Source organism: Oryctolagus cuniculus, chromosome 10 (genome assembly GCF_051225735.1).
Source record: "Oryctolagus cuniculus isolate XC-2025 breed Fujian yellow rabbit chromosome 10, ASM5122573v1, whole genome shotgun sequence".
NCBI lineage: Eukaryota > Metazoa > Chordata > Mammalia > Lagomorpha > Leporidae > Oryctolagus > Oryctolagus cuniculus.
Window position 1 is genome coordinate 31472983 of NC_142876.1, and position 26101 is coordinate 31499083.

At 42.1% G+C, this 26101-nt stretch overlaps 1 protein-coding gene across 16 annotated transcripts in view; it reads right to left on the reverse strand.

Annotated features, from left to right (window-relative positions):
* The window catches only part of ARK2N (arkadia (RNF111) N-terminal like PKA signaling regulator 2N), a 108092-nt gene that overhangs the window by 43417 nt on the left and 38574 nt on the right, over positions 1 to 26101 (reverse strand). For 12 of the 16 annotated variants that reach the window (XM_089305183.1, XM_070050258.2, XM_089305181.1 and 9 more), the window contains one exon: positions 4995 to 5778. In XM_089305183.1, coding sequence (XP_089161309.1) covers positions 4995 to 5709 — 715 coding nt within the window. In that variant the 5' untranslated portion in view covers positions 5710 to 5778. Of the gene's footprint in view, positions 1 to 4994; positions 5779 to 6227; positions 6251 to 6315; positions 6412 to 12729; positions 12844 to 26101 lie in introns of those variants that run through there. The other 4 variants (XM_089305184.1, XM_089305182.1, XM_089305179.1 and 1 more) reach the window with 3 other exon arrangements.

Genomic DNA, 26101 nt, shown 5'->3' on the forward strand with positions numbered 1-26101 from the left:
AGACTTCACAGCTTGTAAATTTCAGATCCAGGTGTTATAACATTCAGAAAACCAGATTTAAACAATGCATGCTTGTCAAATAATCACTTAAATGAAGTAGAAGGTGCTCATGCTTGTTAATATTGAATGCCATAGTTTATAACTAATATGACTTAAAGAAACTAAACTCTACTTTTTAGAACTTGATACTGATTCACAGTAACAGAACTTGTCAGTGATAACTTATAAACTCCAGTTTCACACAGGTTTTTAACCATGAGAGACTTAACATATCACTGCTTACCTGGGTAGTTCACAGCACTGGCTGCTCATTGTCAAAACCAAGGCAGCTCTAGAAAGATTCCACAGCTCACACCCCAAAGATGTGCACTTAATTTAAGGGCTGCAGTATGGCAGAACAGACATTTTAAATGCTTCCTAGATTATTCTCACATAAAGCCAAATTATAAACTGGACTTTACCTGTCTAGTTTGCATTCATTAGGCTAAAAATAGACAGTTTTTACCTGATTACTCCATCTCAACATTTTATCATTAATGTGGTTACTAAGTTTTTTAAATAGCTACAAAAACACAACCAGATTACAAAAGGTTTCTAATAAGCACATGGGGCTGTTAGCCATTGAGTCATTACATATTCAGTCTAGGAAAAAGGTCAACTACTGTGCTTCATGGGATTCCTCATGTGGTCTAGAGGTCTTCTACCATTAGCCCCCAGTGCCTAACTTAACATTAAAAAGTTTCCAAATAGTTAAAACACCAACAGGTTACTTATCACAAATTAAGAAGGAAAAATGTGCAAAGAACATGACCAGACTGTTTACCAAAAAAAAAAAAAAAAAAAATCACAAATTTGCCAAACAGGACTTCTCAGCTTCATTAGTGAGCAAGAAATGCAAATTAATCTAGACACAATTCTCCCATCCAATCAGTAAGACTGTCATAAAACAAAATGAAAACCCCAGAATATAATGCATGCACATTAAAATTCCTGGACAGAATAAATATTTTTTTAAAGCAGCACGGCTGGATGTGATGAAGAGCCTTAAATGTTCACACCCTCATAATAGCAAACACTAAAAACAGCCAAAAAGAACATTAGGGAACTTATTTTTTATAGTTAGCTAAAAATAATCCAAAATTCATACACTCTAGGGAGACTACTGCATTTTGGTTACATGCTGAAAATGCCATATTAAGGAGTACGCACTGTGTGTAGTGGGTTATGCTGGCGCTTAGGACACCTGCATTCCTTAAGAGAATGCCTGGAATTGAATCCTGACTCCGTCTCCAATTCTACTTCTTCTTAATGTGCTTGGGAGGCAGCAGATGACAGCCCAAATACTTGGGTCCTGGCCACCCATGCAGGCAGGAGACAGGCTCTTGGTTTCAGCCTGGCTCAGCCCTGAATGTTGCAGGTATTTGGGAAGTGAGCCAGCATATAGAAGATCTCTCCCTCCGTCCCTCCCTGTTGTTCTGCCTTTCAAATAAACAAACAAATCATTTTTTAAAATGAAACATTAAGAGGAAAAGGAAGATTGGTGTATATCTGGTGTGACAAACTTTGTTATATGTTATGGAAGGCAACATGCTGAAATGTTAATTTTAAAAGTTAACAAAAGCTTAATTACAGGTGATTCTAATCTACTTTATGTTCTTCTACTTTAACAAAGCTCTACTACTTTAAAACATCTTTTACATTTCCAAGCAAGAGTCGGTTTGTCAAGTATAATAACCTCTACCACAAAAACTGTGAGGTAAAATGAGAGCTTGTCAGATGTACTTCAGTGCTTTAATATGAATGGTAAGTAATGGGTGCAGAGATTCTGAGGGGCTGAACTGGTCTGGCCTGATCACATGGATTATGAATTCTGATCATCTTTAAACAACTATGTTCAATAGCCTCTCTGACATTCCCTAAAAAATGTAAACCAGCCAAGATAGCCAACTCTTACCTACCATGATGGTAAGGTTGGAGCTTCAACCAGAACAAGCATTTACATAGTGGATCATCACACCACACAAAAGCAGGCCATTATGGCCAAGACAAGGTGAAACTACTACCCTCAGGTTCATTCTATGCTCAATACTATGGAAAAAAGTTACAAGAAAAACTTCTCCACTGTCCTTATACACTGATATATGTATTTGATGTGTTTAGGTAATTAATTTCTTGAAATAAAGTCTAATGGCCAATACTCATAATAAATAACATCAAAATCCTTCCAACAGACCAAAGAATTAGTCTCAAAAGTGATTTTATAGAGAAACTAGCCCCTTCATGAAAAATAACTAATCATAAAATTGCAAAGAGCAAAACATACACATAAAAATCAAAACATAACTCAGATATTTAATGTCTTGAATATTCAAGATAATAATCACATAGTACTTTTACATTAATTCACTATAAAATACTATAAATTTACCATAAAATACTATATATCTGCTCATCTTTAAGTCCCCAAATGAAATTACTGCAACAATTATCTTGATAAATCTCCAAAACCTTCATGGAGAGAACAGTATATTGGTGATACTAAGCTGCCTTTCAGATCATTGCTAACTTAAAAAGAAAATCCATAAACATCTGTTGTGTAGCTATTAAACTCAATTGCTAAGCATAACCATGCATTATGATTCTGTATCAGTATTTGTACTCTTTGAAATAAATGCATTAACTATTAAATTATTTGGAGAACAGGTAGGATGATTTCTCAAACTTTTAAACTGTTGTCAAACAAAAGTCTACAAATAAAGCATTTCTGAATTACTCAATTGGTTGTACCTTGATGAAATAGTATAGTAAGAATCTCAGTTTTTATTTTTACAATTTGTTTCCATTCTGTGTAAACAGCTGGATTCAAATTTTAACACCCAAGAGTTTCCATTAGGTACATCCAGTTTAAGTCCACCTGAATTGTCCCATGTTCATCATTTAACCTATTTTTAGATTTATACAACTTTTCACCGCTCTTGCTATCAGGTTACATGCCCAAGGTCATAATGTAACTCAGGAAACTGAAGTATACATAACTGTTATATTAAAATGCACAATGTCACAATTTTTCAGAGCTAACAATATGAACAGCTGAACTGAAATTCCTAATATTTAAACTGTAGACTGTTTCATCTCTGCTACTACACAAAATTCTAAGATCATTCATGTAAAGGCACCTCCCCAACCTGTGCAGTGCACAGCAGTCACACACAATGGCCCTGCACCTTGACCCACCACTGGATTTTTCACGGTTAACCTTAAAAACTACATATTTTCAAAAACCACATAATCACTAAATGACATGAACAATAAAACTAATTATAGGTTCATATTAATTTACTTTGGTGTTTGGTATACAATTAAGAAAGACAAGAGAGAGACAACTGGTTTTAAACAGTGGTCAAGGTGGTCAATTAGCAAAAATTGTTAGGAAAATCTGAACAAAGCAGCAAAACATACCTAACCTACGTAATATAAGCCAAATAGGGAAAGTGTCTACGAAGACATTTCTCATGCCACCTCTACTAGGGGGTTTTATCTTCAAAGAGAATTTTGTTCATCTACCTTCTCCCTTTCCATAAAGGCAAAGCACTGGGATGGCTACATAAAAACCTGTTTAGTAAGTACTGTTTCAAGAGATCCATCATGATCTTGATTAATAAAATAGAAAAGTATGTAAGAATGCATGAACATTCATATTACATGCCCTAACAGGACTTTTTAAAAAATACTAAGAAACTGTCTTAGAACAACCCTGAAATTTGCTTCTTTCATGAGCCTCACTTACATCCAGTTCAAACTTTTTTAATAGAGAGAAAAACAGTGAAAAGCACTTCTAAACGCTATTTAAAATTTTTAACTAATATACCATATGGATGAGACTTACTATTTGAATGCCTATAAAGTGCTTCGAATCTGATCATTCTTGTTAATTGGGTTTACGTAAGTTTAGTTAGCTATAGGCTTAATTAACCAATATGATTTTTCTTCAAATATTTTTCACTTATCAGCAATATGCTGTCTTCAAGTGTAGACAGAAAACTTTCAGAAAACCAGGGAGAAAATATAGTCACTTAAAAAACCTTTAGAAACCAAAACTTCCCCCTCTTTAAGGTAGCAATACACAAAGCTGCCAAGATGTATGAATTGCCATGTAGTTTACAAAATGTACCTAATCCTAAGAGTTTTTTCAATAAAGAGAATATACCAATTAAGAATCATTCATTATCATCTTTCTTCCTCTATGAAATTTCAAGCCTGCCTTTGTAGTACACAGTACCAAATGTGACAATATAAGGAAAGCAGATGTCAAATATGTGATAAATCACAGATCCCTTTTACCAATGAGAGCTAGAACAAAAAAATTTCTAACAAACTTTTTAAAGCTTGGGGAATTTTTGCCAAAAACAAACAAACAAACAAAAAAAACACTGTTTTCAATATGAGTGACAACTAGGACAGAAAATGTGAAACAAGGATTACCTGGTTCATCATGCACTAAATCAGGGCAAAAATACATAAAATTCCTTTTTTAGGAGGAACAGTTACTACAAAACTTTAACAAAAGAATGTTTATTTCAGACACCATAAACTTGAGTGCAATGGCTATATAATAAAGGTGCCTATTCCTGAGAACATACTTAGTAATAATGCAGAACAGTAAGTATTAAATCTAAGCAGTGCTTAAAAGGCAATGATGGGAGTTCAGGTAATGTGTTACAGAGAGAGACCTGTGAGAAATAACATTACTTAAAATTAATCTTGTCCCTATTATTAACCTTTTTTTTTTTTTTTGCTAATGTGCTAAAGTGCACTCGAAACCTCAGAACAGGTTTTTAAAATTGGCCATGTCTTTATTTAATAGACTGCAGTCTTCAAATTTACACAGAGCTGCAGGTCGCCTGTACTTTTTCAAGTGTCACTCATCTAACTGAGGCTGACAGCTGAGAAATGTCATCAGGTGCTTTACAGTCAGTTTAAAAAACATCCTCTACCTGGTATCTCTGCAGTGATTGTCTTGCTGCTCCCTGAAACCTCTTCATCATCATCAGATGAGCTTGTGCTTGAGTCACAAGTCAGGTCACTGTCACTGGTACTACTGTCCTGCAGCAGGTTGTACTTCTTCCTCGCAGCAGCCTCCCGTTTCTGCCTCAGTAGTCTGATCCTCTCCTTGTGCTTTTGGCTCCGATGACCTTTAACCTTGGCAACTCGGCCATTCTGTTTATCACTGGATTGCCGGTTTTTCTTGGCAGCCATGGTAGATGTTTCACTTTCAGAACGAGACCGCCTAGACTTGCGCCCAACTGCGGCACCAGACACTCCTGATGGGTCTCCTTCTACTGCCGTTTCTGCCTGGGAGGGTTCATTCTCCTCTGCAGAAGACAATGTATCTGAATCAGCCAGGTGACCACTAGAGGAAGGGGAAAGCATGCAATGATTAGAGGAGTCACTCTCATAAACACGGCCGGCTGTAGGCTTGTCACTCTCTGTGGATGCTAACTGAGACTCAGAAGAGTCCCTTCTCAGTTCCATCAACAAGCAGGGCATTGAAGAAAGAACTGTAGAATCCGTTACGCCATCTTTTGGAACTTGAGATTCCAGTTCTACAGATCCATCTTCCTCCTTGGCCGTCTCTTGTTCAGAGATTTTTGGTGGGACTTCAGACTCAATGAGTTCTTCAACTTTTCCTACTGCCTCCTCCATCTTCATTTCAGAATTTCAAGTTAAATCATGGAGCAAAGTCTAGGAATGATATCAAAGATGCAACAGGAATGCAACCTGCATGAAAACAGACAAAATCAATCAACAGAAATGACAGATTTAATAGATACAACATTCTTACTTTTCTAAATGGCCATAGAGTTACCATTACACAGGCTTTTAAAATATATGTATCTATTATCTCCTGTTTGATTAACAGTAAAATTCAAAGGACTTATTATCAAAAAAACCCTATCAGCATGGTGAGTCAGTGGTATCCAGATGGGGATCCTAAATCCCGGTTAAAGTGCTCAAATTTGAGTCCTACTTCCACTCGCGATTCCAACTTCCCACTAGTGTGCACCCCAGGAGGCAGCAAGTGATGGTTTGTGGCATCAGGTCCTGCCTCCCACATGGGAGACCCAAACTGAGTTCCCAGATCCTGGTGCAGGCCTAGCAGTTGCAGGAAAATGGGGAGTGACCCAGGAAATGGGAGTTCACATGCAGACACTCTCCTCTACCCTCACCTCTGCCTTTAAAATAAATAAGATTTGAAGGTTGGCGGTGGCATGGTGGGTTAGACTGTCACCGCAATGCCAGCATTCCATATGGTACCAGTTAGATTCTCAGCTGCTCCACTTCTGATCCAGCTCCCTGTTAATGTGCCTGGAAAAGCTGCAGAGGACAGCCGAAGTCCTTGGGTCCCTGCACCTAAGTGGGAGACCAAGATGAAGCACCTGGCTACTGCCTTTGGCCTGGACCAGCCCTAGCCATAGCAGACATTTGGGGAGTGAACCAGCAGATGGAAGACTTCTGTGTGTGTGTGTGTGTGTGTGTGTGTGTATGTCTCCTCCCCACTCTGTAACTCTGCCTTCTGAAATAAATAAAATTAATCTAAAAAAAAAAAAAAAGATCTTCAACTACATGCATTTGGCAAAGAAGCAATCAAAGTATCAAACCTGTCTCCATTCCCCTCAGCACTAGTGGCTGTAAGCGGGCATTAGGAAGGAAAGCCACCATCGGCTGTTGCCTTGGTCCTTCCTACTTCCCATGACCCCCCCTCTCAATATACTGAATGTGAATACAGAGTTTACACAGTGTTTTGTTTCATAAACAATGGCCACTAAATACAGTCCAACTACTTTGTGACCCCAGAAAATCTGGTATACTCTATCAATGATTTAAGGAATTTAAAGCACCATACATACATTTTAAACCCTCTCTGCTAAACTTAGAGCCTAACACTGCCACTACCACTATAAGTGATATAATGATAAATAATCATGAAGGAATAGGACATAATCTTTAACTACAAATCTGTGCCTTATATAGTGCAAACTTCATTAACTGGTAAAGGTTTTTCAAAGAACGTTAAGAATGTACAAGGCAAGTAAATACCTCATACCGCACATGTGACATCACATAAGGTAACTATCACGAAGTCCTTTGGTAATAAACATTAATCTAGGGGCCGGTGCCGAGTTCTAGTCCCGGCTGCTCCTCTTCCAGTCCGGCTCTCTGCTGTGGCCCGGGAGGGCAGTGGAGGATGGCCCAAGTGCTTGGGAACCTGCACCCACATGGGAGACCAGGAAGAAGCACCTGGCTCCTGGCTTTGGATCAGCGCAGAGCCGGCCGTGGTGGCCATTTGGGGAGTGAACCAACAGAAGGAAGACCTTTTTCCTCCGTCTCTCTCTCACTGTCTATAACTCTACCTGCCAAATAAACTAAAAAAAAAAAAAAAGAAAAAGAAAAAAAAAAAAAAAACACACATTAATCTAGAAGATGGCATGCTACTCAGGTGCAATATGGCTTCTCCATCACTTCATTCCACCAAGTTACCTGATGGTTCAATCTATGGTAGACAGAAACTAGAAAATATCTGAAAAATTCTTCCATTTATCTAACACACCAAACCCACTTTTTGCTTAATACAAACACAAATATTCCATATGCCTGTTTGTTTTTCAGACAGCCTTGTTCTCAGCTGCTGACAAAACAAGCATTCTGAGTTTCCTTAATGTATTCATGAAAGCCAGAACATTCAGGGCTCAAGGAGGAATTATTAATTCAAAACAATCCCTTGAAGAACCTATTTCATAAACATATTTATACCATTACTAATATCTGAGTTAAGTGAACATAAGCATAAATATTTTTCCTAACACAAGTAAAAAAGCAGTGTAACACCTCTGAAAGCCAACAGAGGGAGTAAAAGTTCAATCAACAAACTGAAAGCATTAACAATTTAGCATGCTGGCAACACAAACATGAAACAAAATATTCGTATATATAAATATATATATATATATATATAAAAATTCTCCCAGGTATGAAGAATAAACTCAAAATTTTCTAACAATAAAAATGAGAGTCTATTCTTCTGTAGGGAATCAAGTTACACATTCTGGAATAAAGATTTTTTCCTTAAAATTGAAACATCTGAGAAATACTCAAAATTAATATCAGCCATAAAATACAAAGCATTAAATGTCTCTAATTTTTGAAAGAGGCAACACTGGGCCTTTTCAAATATATAACATCAAAATAAAAAGTAAATTTTTTTTTAATTTATTTGAAGGCAAAGGCAGAGAGAGTAAGAGAGTGAGAGAGGAAGGCTTTCATCTGCTGGTTCACTCCCCAATTGGCCACAACGGCCGTAGCTGTGCAAATCCGAAGCCAGGAGCCAGGAGATTCTTCCAGGTCTCCCACATGGGTGCAGAGGCCCAAGGCCTTGGGCCATCTTCCCCTGCTTTCCCAGGCCATAGCAGAGAGTGGGACTGGAAGTGGAGCAGCCAAGACTTGAAACGGCACCTATATGGGATGCCGGTACTGCAGGCAGTGGCTTTACCTGCTATGCCACAGTGCCGGCCCCTGAAAAGTAAATTTATTAAAATGACCAAAAAACTCCTTCAAAAATTAAGTTATGTGGATAGCGCAAATGAATACATATGCTCTTCCTTGTAAGAAAGTATGACAAGGGCCAGCACTGTGACACATCAGGTTAAGCCACAAGCTGCAGTGCCTACATCCAATATAGATTCCAGTTCCAGTCCTGGCTGCTCCACTTCTGATCCAGCTCCCTGCTAATGCACCTGAGAAAGCAGCAGCAGATGGTCCAAGTCCTGGGGCCCCTGCACTTATATGGGAGATCCAGAAGAAGCTCTTGGCTCCTGGCTTCGGCCTCACCCAGCCCTGGCCATTGTAGCCATGTGGTGAGTGAACCAGTGGACAGAAAATCTTTTTTCCCTGTGTCTCCTCTCTAACTCCGTCTTCCAAATAAATAAATAAATCTTTAAAAAAAGAAAACATGACAATATCAATAACTTCCAGTATGACACATCAATCAAATGATTATCTTTAATTTCAGGTTCATTAAAAGAATTGAATGAGATTTTATTTCTGTTCCCTAAATAAGTAACTAGCGTCATGGTTAAAATCTCTTAAAATATGCTCAAATCAATCACAAAATACTAGCAACAATCACAAACAGGACTCCTGTTAGCTGACAATGATATGACCACACAATGTGGCAACTGAGAATGGGAAATCTTTTTATAGTGATATGCAGCAATTCTCATGAGCAAAATTTATGAACAAAAATGGTACAATATAACATTTGTGTAAATAAATAAAATATATTTATATATATGTTTGCCTATAGATGTATGGAAAAGTAAGAAAACAATACTACCAGCTGAAGGAAAAAAAGCAAAAGAAAGAACACTAGTACACAGCTCTATACCCCTTGAATTTTATATCACATACAAAATACATGTAAGGATTATCCATTCAAAAGTCTTTGGAAGAAAAGGGAGCTGTGCTTTTCCTGGCCACGATACCAAACAACTCACTACTTGGGTCAAATTTAGTCAGTGCTTTCTACTAGGTTTTCCACTGTACTGCAATCCTGTTATAAGCAAGTAAATGCAAGAGGGAAAAAATAAGACAAAGTACAGCTCTCTGCTATGGCCTGGGAAAGCAGAAGATGGCCCAAGTCCTTGGGCCCCTGTACCCAGGTGGGAGACCTGGAGGGAAGCTCCTGGCTCCTGTCTTCAGATTGGCACAGCCAACAGGGCTGCAAGGCTCCCCTTGCAGCCAACAGGGGAGTGAACCAGTGAATGGAAGACCTCTCTCTCTCTACCTCTCCCCTCTCTGTGTAACTCTTTCAAATAAATATTTTTAAAAAAGAAAAAGAAAGTAGAAATATAAGCTTTGACAAAACTTCCTGCAGTGAAATGAAAACTTTAGCAACTTAGCCTTAAACACAGGGAGAAAATATGTCACAAATAAAAATTAACCTTTTGTAGTGATCCCATCCCCCTGAGCTCCTGGTTTATTGTGGAAACAACTTACCTATCCTACCCTTCTGGTGGTTCTTTTTGTTTTATCATGAAAAAGCCAGAAAGGATAAGACTGCAAATCAGGTCTTTTGATGGGTTTTGTCCTCACCTTGTAACTGAATATCATTTTTTTTTCTTCCCCAAAACTGTGCTTAAAAACCCCAATACCAGTGGCCCCTTCCCTTTTCCTCTCTTGGAGCCTGCCTCCATGGCGCTCTGGTGGAGGTCCTTGACTCTAATAAATCTTGCTTTTAATCACAAAAAAAAAAAAATTTTAACCTTCCCAAACTTCCAGATTATTTACTCCATATATTGCTTTTGGCCAGTTACCTCCAACTGTTTTGAAAGAAATGGTGGATTTCTCTATAGAAGTAGTCCAATAGCTGGCAGTATAAATTTAAAAAATTGTCAAATGGGAATTACATCATGTAAATGGGATAAAAGGCTTTCAACCTTCTGGGTTAATGGTCACAGTGAATTTACAGTGAAGTACTAAATATACAACATTTTCCCTATTAAAACAGTACCTGGAGCCAGCGCTGTGGCACAGCAGGTTAAGGCCCTTGGCCTGAAGTGCTGGCATCCCATATGGGCGCCAATTCTAGTCTTGGCTGCTCCTCTTCCGATACAGCTCTCTGCTTTGGCCTGGGAAAGCAGTAGAAGATGGCCCAAGTTCTTGGGCCCCTGCACCCATGTGGGAGACCTGGAAGAAGCTCCTGGCTCCTGGCTTTGGATCGGCTCAGCTCCGGCCATTGCGGCCATCTGGGGAGTGAACCAGCGGATGGAAGATCCCCCTCACTGTCTCTCTCTACCTCTTTCTGTAACTCTTTCTAATAAATAAAACAAATCTTAAAAAAAAAAAAAAAAAAAAAAGTACCTGCCAGTTCAAGTCTTGGCTATACTTTATTTGAAAGACAGAGTTAGAGAGAGAGAGAGAGAGGGAGAGAGAAAGGTCTTCCATCCACTGGTTCACTCCCCAAATCACCGCAATGGCCAGAACTGAGCTGATCCGAAGGCAGGAGCCAGGAGCTTCTTCCGGGTCTCCTACGCAGGTGCAGGGGCCCATGGACTTGGGCCATCTTCCACTGCTTTCCCAGGCCAAAGCAGAGTGCTGGATCGGAAGTGGAGCAGCTGGGACTTGAACTGGCGCCCATATGGGATGCCAGCGCTGCAGGCTGCAGCTTTAACCTGCTGTGCCACAGCGCCGGCCCCCTGGCTCTACTGATCTATCTCCCTGTTAATGCACCTGAGAAAACAGAGGGAGATAATTTGAATCCCTGCCACTCACATGGGAGACCTGGATGGGATCCCAAGCTCCTGGCTTTGCCACAGCTCAGCTCCAGCCATTGCAGTCATTTGGGGAGTGAACCAGCAGATGAAAAATAGCTTTCTCTATCTGCAACTCTGCCTTTCAAATAAAATCAAACTTTAAAAAAATAAATAAATAAAACATCATTTTCCCCCATATTGTTCTTCCTTTCAACCTAAAGATAACCCCTTTCTATACAGGTATTAGAGCTCATCCTTCATTGTTGATTATTCCTTGGATCTTAACAACCTCTTTATACTAAGTTGGACCACTTATTCATTTGTAAAATCTTACTTCCACCTACCACCTCAACCTCACATCTCCCTCTCCAGGTATCAGTCTCTTCTTAAACAAGGTATTTGACCACTTTGTACATGAGATCCAAAACTGATGGGGGTCTCCTCTCATCAGATCAAGGAATCAAATCTGAGTTACTCATGTAGGAGCACCGAATCCAGATTTGTTTCTTCACTACCGTTTAATGGCATAGTTACTAAAGAAATGATAAGGAATCTATCCATTACTCTAGGAATCCTTTCAGACTCCACTGCCAAGGCTATTGTGACACAGTAGCACTCATTGAATTCCCTTGCTTGACTGGTTTTAGACAAGAGGATAGCTTGTAATTGTTTACTGGCTGAACAAGGTAGAGTCTTCATTATTGCTAATATTATTACTATATCCAGATAAATTCTTCTTGGGAATTTAAAAATTATACAAAATAAGAGAACAGCCATATGGCTGTAAAGGGCTCATCCAGTCTCCCGTGGGTTATTTCAATTTAATTAGTTGCCTTTGATTTCTAACTCAAAACCATCCTGCAAATGAGAATTATCATACTATTAACTTTGCTCTGTATCATCCATCCTAAGCTTTTTTTTTTTTTTCCACCTGATAAGTCACAGTAACTCCTAAAAGAGTAATGCTGGCCCAGTGCACTGAAATGACAGCCATCACCTACCAAACACACAAACTAAAACCTGACAACAAAATCCAGACAGATTACCCTGAGAGTCTCTCCTTTTGGCCTCTTTATTGCTCAAATGTGGCTGAAAAAGTTTTTTAACATTGATTCCTAGTTGCTAGTCATTTCCCTCTAAAGTGGGTCCAGTCTAATGAGGATCCCAATAAATAAAAACTTTATTTCAGAATGGCTGATCAGAAATGCTCTTAGAAAAAGGCCTTGGCCGGCGCCGCGGCTCACTAGGCTAATCCTCTGCCTTGCGGCGCCGGCACACCGGGTTCTAGTCCTGGTCGGGGCGCCGGATTCTGTCCCGGTTGCCCCTCTTCCAAGACAGCTCTCTGCTGTGGCCAGGGAGTGCAGTGGAGGATGGCCCAAGTGCTTGGGCCCTGCACCCCATGGGAGACCAGGAGAAGTACCTGGCTCCTGCCATCAGATCAGCGCGGTGCGCTGGCCGCAGCGGCCACTGGAGGGTGAACCAACGGCAAAAGGAAGACCTTTCTTCTCTCTCTCTCTCTCACTGTCCACTCTGCCTGTTAAAAAAAGAAAAAAAAAAAGGCCTTGATCAAAAGTGAGAAATGTGCGAGTTCTATCAATAGTAACATGGATTCAAACTCTAACAAAATAGAACCTGAGAAATAGGAAGGAGAGAGGTCTGGTCCTCATGTTTCCATACCTATGATATGAACTCCTTTAGGCAAGGAATCCCTCAGAACTGCTGCATTCCAGGATGAGCTACTTACCTAAGGGTAGCTGCCTAACAATGGTGATCCCCATCTATGAGTTAACATTAGCTCCTTAAACAAAGCCCTCATAACCATTGCTCTTTGTTTCAAAACAGCTTATGTGAACTTTATCTTGTCTTTAAAAGCTTTCAGGTACCAGTGTTGTTGCCAGGCAGATTAGCCACCGCCTGCAACACCAGCATTCCTATGGGTGCCAGTTCTTGTCCTGGCTGCACCACTTCTCATCCAGCTCCCTGCTACAACCTTTGGGAAAACAGTGGAAGATGGCCCAAGGACTTGGGCTTGTGCACCCATGTGGGAGACCCGGACGGAGTTCCAGGCTCCTGGCTTTGGTTTGGCCACTGCAGCCATTTGGGGAATTATCCAGCAGGAAGGAAGATTACTGTCTCCCAACTTTGCCTTTCAAATAAATAAATCTTTAAAAAAAAAAATCCCTTGGGACAGCGCTGTGGTGCAGCAGCTTAATGCCCTGGCCTGAAGTGCATCCCATATGAGGCGCTGATTCGAGACCCGGCTGCTCCACTTCCTATCCAGCTCTCTGCTATGGCCTGGGAAAGCAGAAGATGTCCCAAGCCCTTGGGCCCCTGTACCCGCACAGGAGAATCAGAGAAGTTCCTGGCTCCTGGCTCCGGATCGGCGCAGCTCCAGCCAATTGTGGAGTTGCAGCCAACTGGGGAGTGAACCAGTGGATGGAAGACCTCTCTCTCTCTGCCTCTCCTCTATGTAACTCTTTCAAATAAATAAATAAATCTTTAAAAAAAAAAAACAAACCTCTGTCCCTACCCCCACCCCACTGGATGTGCCTATGATCTGCTGTGGCACAAATACCCCAGACTGCAATCCTTTGTTATTCCTGAATTCACTTTTTGCTTTGGAGAATTGGTCTACTGTATGAGACTGACAAGTCCTGCCTCCTTTACAAGTTTCCAGCTTACCCATTTATTCTCCATCTCCACTGTCACCACTCTTTTTTATTTTTTTATTTTTTTATTTTATTTTATTTTTTGACAGGCAGAGTGGACAGTGATAGAGAGAGAGACAGAGAGAAAGGTCTTCCTTTGCCATTGGTTCACCCTCTGATGGCCGCCGCGGCCGGCGCACCGCGCTGATCCGATGGCAGGAGCCAGGAGCCAGGTGCTTTTCCTGGTCTCCCATGGGGTGCAGGGCCCAAGCACCTGGGCCATCCTCCACTGCACTCCCTGGCCACAGCAGAGAGCTGGTCTGGAAGAGGGGCAACCGGAACAGAATCCGGCGCCCCAACCGGGACTAGAACCTGGTGTGCCGGCGCCGCTAGGCGGAGGATTAGCCTAGTGAGCCGCGGCGCCGGCCCACCACTCTTTTTTTAAAGATAGGATGGGCGCAGATCTGGCTGTTGCAGCCATTTCGGGAGTGAACCATCGGACAGATGACCTCTCTCTCTCCTCACTCTGTGTAACTCTGACTTTCAAATAAATAAATAAATATTTAAAAAAAAAAAAAAAGAATGGTCACAGTGGAGATGGAGAATAAATGGATAAGCTAGAAACCTGTTAAGGAGGTAGGACCTGTCAGTCTCATACAATAGACCAATTCTCCAAAGCAAAGTGAATTCAGGAATAACAGATGTCCTTAGGCCCCTGCACCTGCTTGAAGAACCCAAAGAAGCTCCTGGCTCCTGGCTTCAAATCAGCCCAGTTCCGGCCATTGTAGCCACTTGGGGAGTGAACCAGTAGACAGAAGACCCATCTCTCTCTCTCTCTCTCTCTCTCTCTCTCTCTCTCTCCTTTCAAATAAATAAATAAATCTTAAAAAAAAAAAAAAAAAAGGAAGTGAAGAAGCCAGAAACACAATAATATGATCCAGGTAATAGTGAGGGTCCACACTCTAAGGGTTACAGCCATGAACATACAGTTGGATGTGCTTCCATTTCCAAGTTCAGCTGTGTAAGTCTAGGTCCAGAGGAGGCAGAAGCTGGAATTACCCAGAATCACAGTGTTGCCAAGCAAACACAACAAAGCAAAAAGAAGCAAGTGTGTGTAAAAGAAGACTATTTTAATAATCAAATCAACAAAGTACAGGGCAGATGTGGTGCATCAGGATAAGTCATTGGAATGCCTGGGTTCAAGCCCTGAATCCAGTTCTAGCTTCCTGCTAATGCTGCACCCTAGGAGGAAACATGTAATGATGGCTCAAGTAGCTGGATCCCGCAACCCACATGAGACCTGGATTGAGTTCTGGCTCCTAGGCACCTGGGGAGTGAACCAGCAGATGGGAGGTGTGTCTGTTTTTTCTGTATCTCTCTCTCTCTCTGCCTCTCAAATAAAATTTAAATGCACAAGTTCAGTATGCTTAAGGAATCCCATGTAAATCAGCTATATTTCTAAATAGCATCAACAATCTGAACATGACATTAAATCAATTCCATTTATTAAAGCAGCAAATAAACACTTAGGAGTAAATTTGGAAGACCATGAAAACTGCCAAGAATTTCTGAGGAAAACAAAAAAAGATCTAAATAGCTAGAAAGATACTTTATATTTGTTCATGCATTAGAAAATTCAAGATCATTAAGATGGTAATTCTCCCCAAACTGATTTACAGATTCAATGTAATCCTCATCTAAATTCCAGCAAGTTTTCTGGGGAAGAAATTGATAAACTAATTTCTATATATAGAAATGCAAATGACTCAAAAAGCTAAAAACAATTTTGAAAATGAAAAACAAAATTTAGAAACTTTACACTTTAAAAAGAAGCTTCACCCACCCCCAGCCCATCCCCAAACAGTATTAGGTTGGGATGCCATAACAAAATACCATATTCTTGGTGGCTTAACAGAATTTTTAAAAAAAATCAATAAGAAAATGAAAACACATGCCACAGACTGGGGGAAAAGTATACAAACAAAATACTTTATTAAGGGGTTGGTACTTTGGTGCAGCAGGTTAAGCCACTGCTTACAACACCAGCATCCCACACCAGAGCACCAGTTCAAGTTCCTGCGGCTCCCATTCCAATCCAGCTCCCTGCTAATAATGTGACTGGGAAGGAAGCAGAAGATGGTCCAAGTGCTTGAGCCCTGCAACCCACATAAGAGCCCCGGAAGGAGTTCCAGGTTCCTGTCTTAAGTCAGGCCCAGCCCTGACCATGGCACTCATTTGGTGAGTGAACTAGCAGATGGAAGATCTATCTCCCTCTCTTTCTCTTTCCCCAACTCTGCCTTTCAAATAAATAATTTTTTAATAAAGATTTACTTATTTGAAAGGCAGAGTTACAGAGAGGCAAAAAGAGAGAGACAGGTCTTCCATCCACTGGTTCACTCCCCAGATGGCCACAATGGCCAAGGCTATGATGATCTGAAGCCAGGAGTATCCTCTGGGTCTCCCATGTGGGTGCAGGAGCCCAAGGACTTGGGTTATCTTCTGCTTTCCCAGCCCATAGCAGAGAGCTGTACCCAAAGTACAGCAGCTAGGGTTTGAACCAGCACTCATATGGGATGCAGGCCCTTCAAGTGGCAGCTTTAACAATTATGCCACAGTGCCGGCCCCATTAATAAATCTTTAAAAAAAAAATACTCTGCAGTTAATTCTCTTTTTCCATAAAACAATCCCCATCTCAAGTTGTAGCCATCTGTGCACAAAAGCTGCTAACCTAGAAACTATTTTCCTCAGCCTCTTTTGCAGCTAGAAGGCACTACTACTAAGACGGATAATGGGATCGGTCCATATTTCAGGCAATGTGCTCTATTTCCTCATTCCCTCTTCCAGATGACAGGACTTTGGCAACAGCTAGTGCAACACATCCTTGGATTCAAACATGGGTCCAAACAAGGAACCAAGTGTTAAGGATGGTATTGCAAAACTCACGAAAGAAAAAATATATTATCTTCTGTTTTAAAGCACCGTAGTCTCTTTCATGAAAAGGAAAGGATTTACCACAGATATTTAATTGGGACTATTAACTGTCATGACCTACTATTTTCTTTCTTCCTAACACGAAACCATAACTACTGTATTTCATTATCTGTACTATATCTATGTCTCCCATTAGTGTCTAAGCTAATGGCAGCAAGGACATTACCTGCTTGACATACTGCTCTCACCACTGAGTCCAGTGCCTAGCCAGAAATAAGCAACTATCTTTTTTGAGTAAATGAATGCACACTCCAATGTTTAGCCTCCTCCAGACTTCACTGACATTCACTTCACTGAAAGTTAAACATCTCACTAGTGTGCCCAAGATAAACTTGTATTTTTGATCAGCTATCTCTGCTACTAAACTGTGAACACATAAATACAGAATGTGTTTCAAGTATCCTCAACACTCAATAGAATGAAATGAAATTGATTACTCAAAACTATCCATCAATGAGATCACACAGCTATCAGTCCACACAAATTTGAAATATATTTTTTAAAAACAAAGGAGACAAGGTTTCATGACAGATCAGGGAGTTTTTTTCTTTTTTTAAAGATTTATTTATTTATTTGAAATTCAGAGTTACTCAGAGAGAGAAGGAGAGGGAGAAGGAGAGAAAGGGAGAAGAGGGAGGGGGAAGATAGAGGGAGGAGAGGGAAGGGGGAGAGGAAGAGAAGGGGGAGAGGGGGGAGGGGGGAATAAGGTGAGAGAGGGGAGAGGTGAAAGGGGAAAGGGGGACAGGGGGGAGAGGGGAGAGGGAGAGAGTCTGCTGGTTCACTCCCCAATTGGCCGCAACAGCCAGAGCTGTGCAGATCCAAAACCAGGAGCCAGGAGCTTCTTCCAGGTTTCCCACAAGGGTACAGGGGCCCAAGGACTTGGGCCGTATTCTACTGCTCTCCCAGGCTGTATCAGAGAGCTGAATAGGAAGTGGAGCAGCTGGGATGCGAACCGGCACCCATATGGGATGCCGGCACTATGGGTGGCTTTATCCACTACACCACAGCACCGGCCCTGGGAATTTTTTTCAAAGAGAAGTGGCTAAAGACCACTCCCTGGGAAAACACAGGTACGTTACAGTAAAAACAAAAAGTTTGGTAGAGAGTAATGGTCAAATTGGATTTGAACTGAATGATGCACATGAGAATATAATTCTCAAAGAAAAGAAGTTTAGAAATACAGATTTAGGGGCTGGCACTGTGAAGCAGCAGATAAATCCACAGTCTGCAGCACCAGCATCCCATAGGAGTGCCAATATGAGTCCTGGCTGCTCCACTTTTTATCCAGGTCCCTAATGTGCCTGGGAAAGCAGCGGAAGATGGCCCAAGTACTTGGGCCCCTGAACCCTCATGAAGACCCAGAGGAAGCTCCTGGATCTTTGCTTCAGTCTGGCCCAGCCCTGGCCATTGTGGCCATTTGGGGAGTGAACTAGCAGATGAAGATATCTCTCTCTGTGTAACTTTGCCTCTCAAATAAATAAACAAATAAACCTTTTTTAAAAATTACAGATCTGGGGTGCAGTGGGTTAAAGCCCCAACCTGTGGCAACAGCATCCCATATGGGCACCAGTTCTAGTGCCAGCTGCTCCACTTCTAATTAAGCTCCCTGCTAATGCACCTGGGAAAGCAGTGGAAGATGGCCCAAGTCCTTGTGCCCCTGCACCTGTGTGGGAGACCTGGAAGAAGCTCCTGGCTACTGGCTTTGGATCAGCTCAGCTCTGGCAGTTGTGGCCATTTTGGATGTGAACCAGTGTATGGAAAACTTCTCTGTCTCTACCTCTCTGTAACTCTTTAAAATACATAAAATTAGGGCCGGCGCCGCGGCTCACCAGGCTAATCCTCCGCCTTGTGGCGCCAGCACACCGGGTTCTAGTCCCGGTCGGGGCGCCGGATTCTGTCCCGGTTGCCCCTCTTCCAGGCCAGCCCTCTGTTGTGGACCGGGAAGGCAGTGGAGGATGGCCCAAGTGCTTGGGCCCTGCACCCCATGGGAGACCAGGATAAGCACCTGGCTCCTGCCATCGGATCAGCGCGGTGCGCCGGCTGCGGCGGCCATTGGAGGGTGAACCAACGGCAAAAGGAAGACCTTTCTCTCTGTCTCTCACTGTCCACTCTGCCTGTAAAAAAAAAAAAAAGAAAGAAAGAAAAAAAGAAAGAAAGAAAGAAAAAGAAAAAAAAAATTAAAAATTTTTTAATTACATATTTGGACATCATCAATACTCATATAAGGACTAGTGGCAACTGAATATATCAGCTCATCTGAAGAGAAAGCATCACTGAACAAAGAATGCTTCAACAGACACATTAAAGTAAAAAAGATGTGAGCCTCCTGCCTTCTTGTACAAAGTGGAATTATCTTAGAAGAAGAAAAATGATATAAAGTTATCCGTAAGTCCTTTTCTTGTATGGCTAACAACTTCTTGTAAACTTTGAACTGTGAGAAGGTCTGTGAGAAAAAATGTCTTAACTGAGACCAACCACTACAGAAAACCATCCTGAGAGTTTTGACATAGCAATGTATAAAATCATGAAACACTTTAAAGTAATAAAGGTTTGCCTTGGCCAGCGCCACAACTCGATAGGCTAATCCTCCGCCTATGGTGCTGGCAAACGGGGTTCTAGTCCCAGTTGGGGCGCCAGATTCTGTCCTGGTTGCTCCTCTTCCAGTCCTGCTCTCTGCAGTGGAGGATGGCCCAAGTGCTTGGGCCCTGCACCCTCATGGGAGACCAGGAGGAAGCACCTGGCTCCTGGCTTCGGATCAGTGCGGTGCGCCAGCCGCAGCACGCCGGCTGCAGCGGTCATTGGGGGGTGAACCAACGGAAAAAGGAAGACCTTTCTCTTTCTCTCTCTCTCTCTCTCACTGTCCACTCTGCCTGTCAAAAAAGAAAAAAAAAAAAAAGTTTGCCCCCCCCCCCTTCCATTTTGCCCCTGGTGAAAAACAGCCCTCATTAACCATCCTTCAGGAACACTTAAAGACAATGACATTTCCATTAACATGGATTGAATAAACTTAAACTGTATTGCCCTTCTTGGTGAGACAAATGCAAACTGAAGTCATTTGCCATTACAAGTTTACTGCTGCCACAAGCACTTTGCAGTTGAAACCAGAAGGTGACACCATAAGATGACACAAGCACATTCCATTAAATGATACTGGTCTAGGCCATACTGTATTCTGCAGTCATGTAAAACAGGGCATTTTAATTGCTAGCAATCCTGCAACTATTTTATATCACCACCCTATAACTGTGCAAGCAATTCATGTCTCAAACACAATCTCTATCAACCAGTCAACGTACATTGCTGCTCCACATGTACAAACTATAGTACTAGATAATTCATGAATTCCAACCTAGCTTTCTTACACAAAACTATGAACAGGGCTTTCTATCCACACAAAAGAGCAACTTTATGTGGAAGGTGTTTGGCACATCAGTAAAGACAACACTAAAAAGAAACAAACAAGCCGGTGCCGCGGCTCACTAGGCTAATCCTCCGCCTTACGGCGCCGGCACACCAGGTTCTAGTCCCGGTCGGGGCGCCGGATTCTGTCCCAGTTGCTCCTCTTCCAGGCCAGCTCTCTGCTGTGGCCAGGGAGTGCAGTGGAGGATGGCCCAAGTACTTGGGCCCTGCACCCCATGTGAGACCAGGATAAGTACCTGGCTCCTGCCATCGGGTCAGTGCGGTGCGCAGGCCGCAGCACGCCGGCCGTGGCGGCCATTGGAGGGTGAACCAACGGCAAAAGGAAGACCTTTCCCTCTGTCTCTCTCACTATCCACTCTGCCTGTCAAAAAATAAATTAATTAATAAAAAAAAAGAAAGAAAGAAGCAAACAAAAGACACTGCTGGACACCCACATTCCATATTGGAGTGGCGGGGTTCCTGGCTCCACTCCCAATTCCAATTTCCTGCTAATGTGCAGCAGAGATGGCAGGTGATGGCTTAAATAGTTGCATTCCTGTCACCCATATAGGAGATCTAGACTGAGTTCCAGATTTCTTTGCTATTACAGGCATTTGGGGAGTAAACCAGCGGATGGAAGATCTGTCTCTATGTCTAATAAAACTAAATTTTTAAAGACTTTTATTTAAGACATTTATTTACTTGAAAGTCAGAGAGAGAGGGGCCAGCGCTGTGGCATAGCAGGTAAAGCTGCCTTCCACAGTGCCAGCATCCTGTATGGGCTCCAGTTCGAATCCTGGCTGCTCACTTCCAATCCAACCCTATGCCATGGCCTAGGAAAGCAGCAGAAGATGGCCTAAGTCCTTGGACCCCTGCACCCATGGGAGATGCGGAAGAAGCTCCTGGCTTCAGATCAGCCCAGCTCTGGCCATTGTGGCCATTTGGGGAGTGAACAAGCAGATGGAAGATCTCTCCTTCTCTGCCTCTCAAGTAAATCTTTCAAAAAATTTTTTTTAAAAAATCAGAGAGAGAGGAAGAGACAGATCTTCCATCTGCTGGTTCACTCCACCAATGGCTGCAACGGCCAGGGCTAGGACAGGCCAAAGCCAAGAGCAAAGAGCCACCTCCAAGGCTCCCAAGTGGGTGGCAAGGGCCCAAGTACTCGGGCAATCTTCCACTGCTTTTCCCAGGCCATGAGCAGGGAGCTGAATCGAAGTGGTGAAGCTGAGACACCAACATAAGGAATGCCAGTGTCACAGGCAGCATCTTCACCTAACACCTTGCCACAACGCCACTGGCCCAGAACTAGACTTAAAAAAAAAAAAAAAGAAAAGAAAGCCAATGTTTACTAACAAAATAAAGAAGTCTCTACCTACTAAATGTTACAGTATTTTCCCTTGCAGAAATCTAACTTTTTTTTTTTTTTTTTTTTTTTTGACAGGCAGAGTTAGACAGTGAGAGAGAGAGACACACACAGAGTGAAGTCTTCCTTTTTCCGTTGGTTCACCCCCACAATGGCCGCTGCGGCCAGCGTGCTGCGGCTGGCGCACCATGCTGATCCGAAGCCAGGAGCCAGGTGCTTCCTCCTGGTCTCCCGTGCAGGTGCAGGGCCCAAGCACTTGGGCCATCCTCCACTGCACTCCCAGGCCACAACAGAGAGCTGGACTGGAAGAGGAGCAACCAGGACAGAATCCAGCACCCCAACCGGGACTAGAACCTGGTGTGCCGGCGCCACAAGTGGAAGATTAGCCTATTGAGCCAAGGTGCTGGCCAGAAATTTAACCATTTTTAAAGAAAGAAAAAACCTTAGAGATGAGTCTACCTTCCTTGAGAGCACTACATTTTTAATAGAATTTGATAGTAAGTCTTTCATTTTATTTAAAATTGACAGCAAAAATTCTGTCAAGCACAGAATTTAAGGTGCTACCTAGGACATCCATATCCCATGATAAAGTCGCTAGGTTCAAGTTTCACCTCCCTTCTCAATTCCAGCTTCCTGCTAATGCACATGCCCTGGGAGGCAGCAAGGGATAGCTCAAGTTGTGTCCCTCCCACTCATGTGGGAGGCCCAGATTGAGCTACCAGTCCTCTTGGCTTCAGCCTGGCCCAGCCCCAGCTGTTTGCACTCATCTGGAAACTGAACCAGCAGATGGAAGATCACTTTTTTCTTTAATTAATATTTAAAATTTTTAATTTTAAATTTATTAAAATATATTTATTTAGCAAGCATCTTAATAATTATCAATAATAAATATTGATTAAATTTAAAATTCTAGTATTAAAGGTCACTTTTTCTTTAATAGCTACTTACATTTTTTAAAATTTCCAAAACAGAAAAAAGGGAAGTCTATAGATTGTGTCCAATGACTATCCTCCTAGTATACTTAGATATATGTGAGAGCAGATAAATTGTCTCTAAGTTCACAGGTCTTCAGAAGAAAAGGAACTGTATTCAAGAAATCACATCTAGGCCGGCGCCGCAGCTCATTTGGCTAATCCTCCACCTATGGCGCTGGCACCCCGGGTTCTAGCCCCAGTTGGGGCACCGGATTCTGTCCCAGTTGCTCCTCTTCCAGTCCAGCTCTGTGCTGTGGCCCGGGAGTGCAGTGGAGGATGGCCCAGCTCCTTGGGCCCTGCACCCGCGCGGGAGACCAGGAGGAAGCACCTGGCTCCTGGCTTCAGATCAGCGCAGCGCGCCGGCCGAGGCAGCCATTTGGGGGATGAACCAACAGAAAAGGAAGACCTTTCTCTCTGTCTCTCTCTGTCTAACTCTGCCTGTAAAAAAAAAAAAAAAAAAAGAAATCACATTAAAGAGCTTCAACCACACGTGGACAGGATTAAATGCGAAAATCTTGGACGAGTAGACAAAATAAAGGAATGGGATTCTGCAGATCCCCAAATGGAAGTACATCTGACATGTAGGATAATGTAAGTAATCCGTGGCCAGAAGAAAGAAATTCACAGTTTTACTTCTTTGACCGGGGCGGGAGCGGGGGCGGGGGGGGGGGTGCTGGTGCTGTGGCACAATGGGTTAAAGCCCCAGCCTGCAGAGCCAGCATCCCATACGGGCACCAGCTCAAGTCTCTACACTTCCAATCCAGTTCCCTGCTAATGTGCCTGGGAGAGCAGAAGAGGAAGACTCAAGTCCTTGAGCCCCTGCACCCATATGGGAGACTCAGAGGATGCTCCCAACTCCTGGCTTCGGATCGTCCCAGCTCCAGCTGTTATAGCTATTTGGGGAGTGAACCAGCGGATGGAAGACCTCTTTCTATGTATCTACCTCTCTCTGTAACTCTTTCAAGTAAACAAAATAAATCTTAAAAAATTGAGGTCTACATGGATAGGAACTGAGGGTTCCACTAAACAAGGGGCCTAATTCTTCCCTTTAATACAGGTTAGACTTAGTTTTCTAGTAGAAAATGGTAAAAATAATGTTCACAGGGGTAGAGAATTACCTACTCACAGGCCATACAAGGCCCCTGAAATCATTTAATCTGGCTATGCCAAGGCAACCACAGGCGGGACTTGAAATTCAAAAAAAATCTACGACAGGCTAATTTTAAAGTTGATAATTGTGTATTAACCGCAAATGATATCTAAATGGTCCACAGAAGAAGAAAGGTTCCCTTCTCCTTTCCTATGATTTCCAAGTTGAGATCTAAAAGAAGATAGTTACTACCTGACTTGTTTTACGTTCTCTCTCAGGATTGCTCCCTCTGGGAGAAGTCAGCCACTTTTACATAAGGCCACTCGTTGAGCCCTGAGAGAAGTCAACATGGATAGAACTGAGGGTCCCACTAAAAGCTGGCACATGGCGCTGTGGTGTAGCGGGTAAAACCGCTGCCTGCAGTGCTGGCATCCCATATGGGCGCCGGTTCTAGTCCCAGCTGCTCCACTTCCAATCAAGCTCTCTACTATGGCCTGGGAAAGCAGTGGAGGATGGCCCAGGTCCTTGGGCCCCTACAACCATGTGGGAGACCCAGAAGAAGCTCCTGGCTCCTGGCTTCAGATAGACACAGCTCCAGCTGTTGCAGCCAATTGGGGAGTGAACCAGTGGATGGAAGACCTCTCTCTCTGAAACTAACTCTGACTTTCAAATAAATAAATCTCTTTTAAAAAAATAAATAAAAGCTGGCACCACATTGCCAATCATGTGAGTGGGTCACTTTGCAAATGGATCCTCCTGCCCCTAATCTTCAGACGTCTGAAGTTTCGGCTGACAATTTGATGGCAACCTCATGATAAAGTCAAAGCTTACCAGCTAGTTGCTCCTAAATACCTGACCCTCAGCCACTGGGAGAAATAAGTGTTTATTATTAAAATTACTTCACTAAATTTGGGGATGATTTTTATTCAACAATAGATTTTACAATCAAGCATGTTAGAAACACAAAAAGAATCACTAATTCATCATATAAATAAAACAAATTATTTCCATAGATAACAAAAAATTTTTTATAAAATTCTACAATGGTTCATGATAAACTAGAAACAGAAGAAAACTAATTGAACAAAACATGACAGGGTTCTTATCTAGCAATTATGCCAAATAAAACACTTAAAAACAACTATTTAAGCTAGGCAAAAAGAACATTAATGGGTTTCACAAAGGAGGAATTAGGTTTTGTGACCAAAACCCTGGCTCCCCAAGTAGCCAAGAGTTAACAAATTTACAGTGAGCTTTTAGGTAAATCATGTATGTTCATTAAGTTTTGGGAAGCTTCAGGAAGAGTTAGGTATATTCAAAGTGTGGAGGGCACAGGGCCTACTTGGTTATCATGTATGCATGTATGTTACATGCATTTAAAGTTCAGTAAAGGGTGGAAATATAGCATTAAAAATGAAAATCAAAAAAAAAAAAAAAAAAGTGAAGCTGTGCTTCTTAGGCACAGAATCCTTAACCAGCTTCAGCCAGGTAGGGCTCTGATTTCTTATTAATGGGGGTTCACCATGGAAATGTGTCTTCATCCATCAGTTGTGATTTGTGTCCACCTACCAGGACATTTGGTTGATTTTTTAAAGATTTATTTATTATTTGAAAGGCAGAGTTACAGAGAAGCAGAGCCAGAGAGAGACAGAGAGGTCTTCCATCTGCTAGTTCACTCCCTGAATGGCCACAATGGCCAGAACTGGACCGATCCAAAGCCAGAAGCCAGGAGCTTTCTCTGGATCTCCCATGAGGGTACAGGGGCCGAAAGATTTGGGCGATCTTGTACTACTTTCCCAGGCCATAGCAGAGAGCTGGATCGGAACTGGAGCAGCTGGGACCTGAACCAGCACCCATATGGGATGCCGGCACTGCAGGCAGCGGGCGGCTTTACCAGCTACACCACAGCGCCGGCCCCCAGGTTGATTTTAACTATAACTAAAACAGGTTTGTGTCATGTTCTGCAGAGAGGCTGTTACTTACTCTAATAAACAGCATCTACCAAAACCAAAAAATCTACAGCTAATATAACCATGGTGAGATACTGATTGAGACTTTTCCTTGAGTTCAGAAACAAAAACTTACACTATAACCTCTTCTACTAGAAGGTAGGTCCCAAAAAGTACGAAGTAAAAAGAAAAAAATTATGTTTGTAATTTATAAAGAAAAAGTATTTACAAATTGCATGTCAATGTAAATAAAAACCCAAAAGAACATATATTTTGGTGTAAACAACTTAGTAAGGCTGGACATAACTTATATATATATATATATATATATTTTTTGGACAGGTAGAGTGGATAGTGAGAGAGAGAGACAGAGAGAAA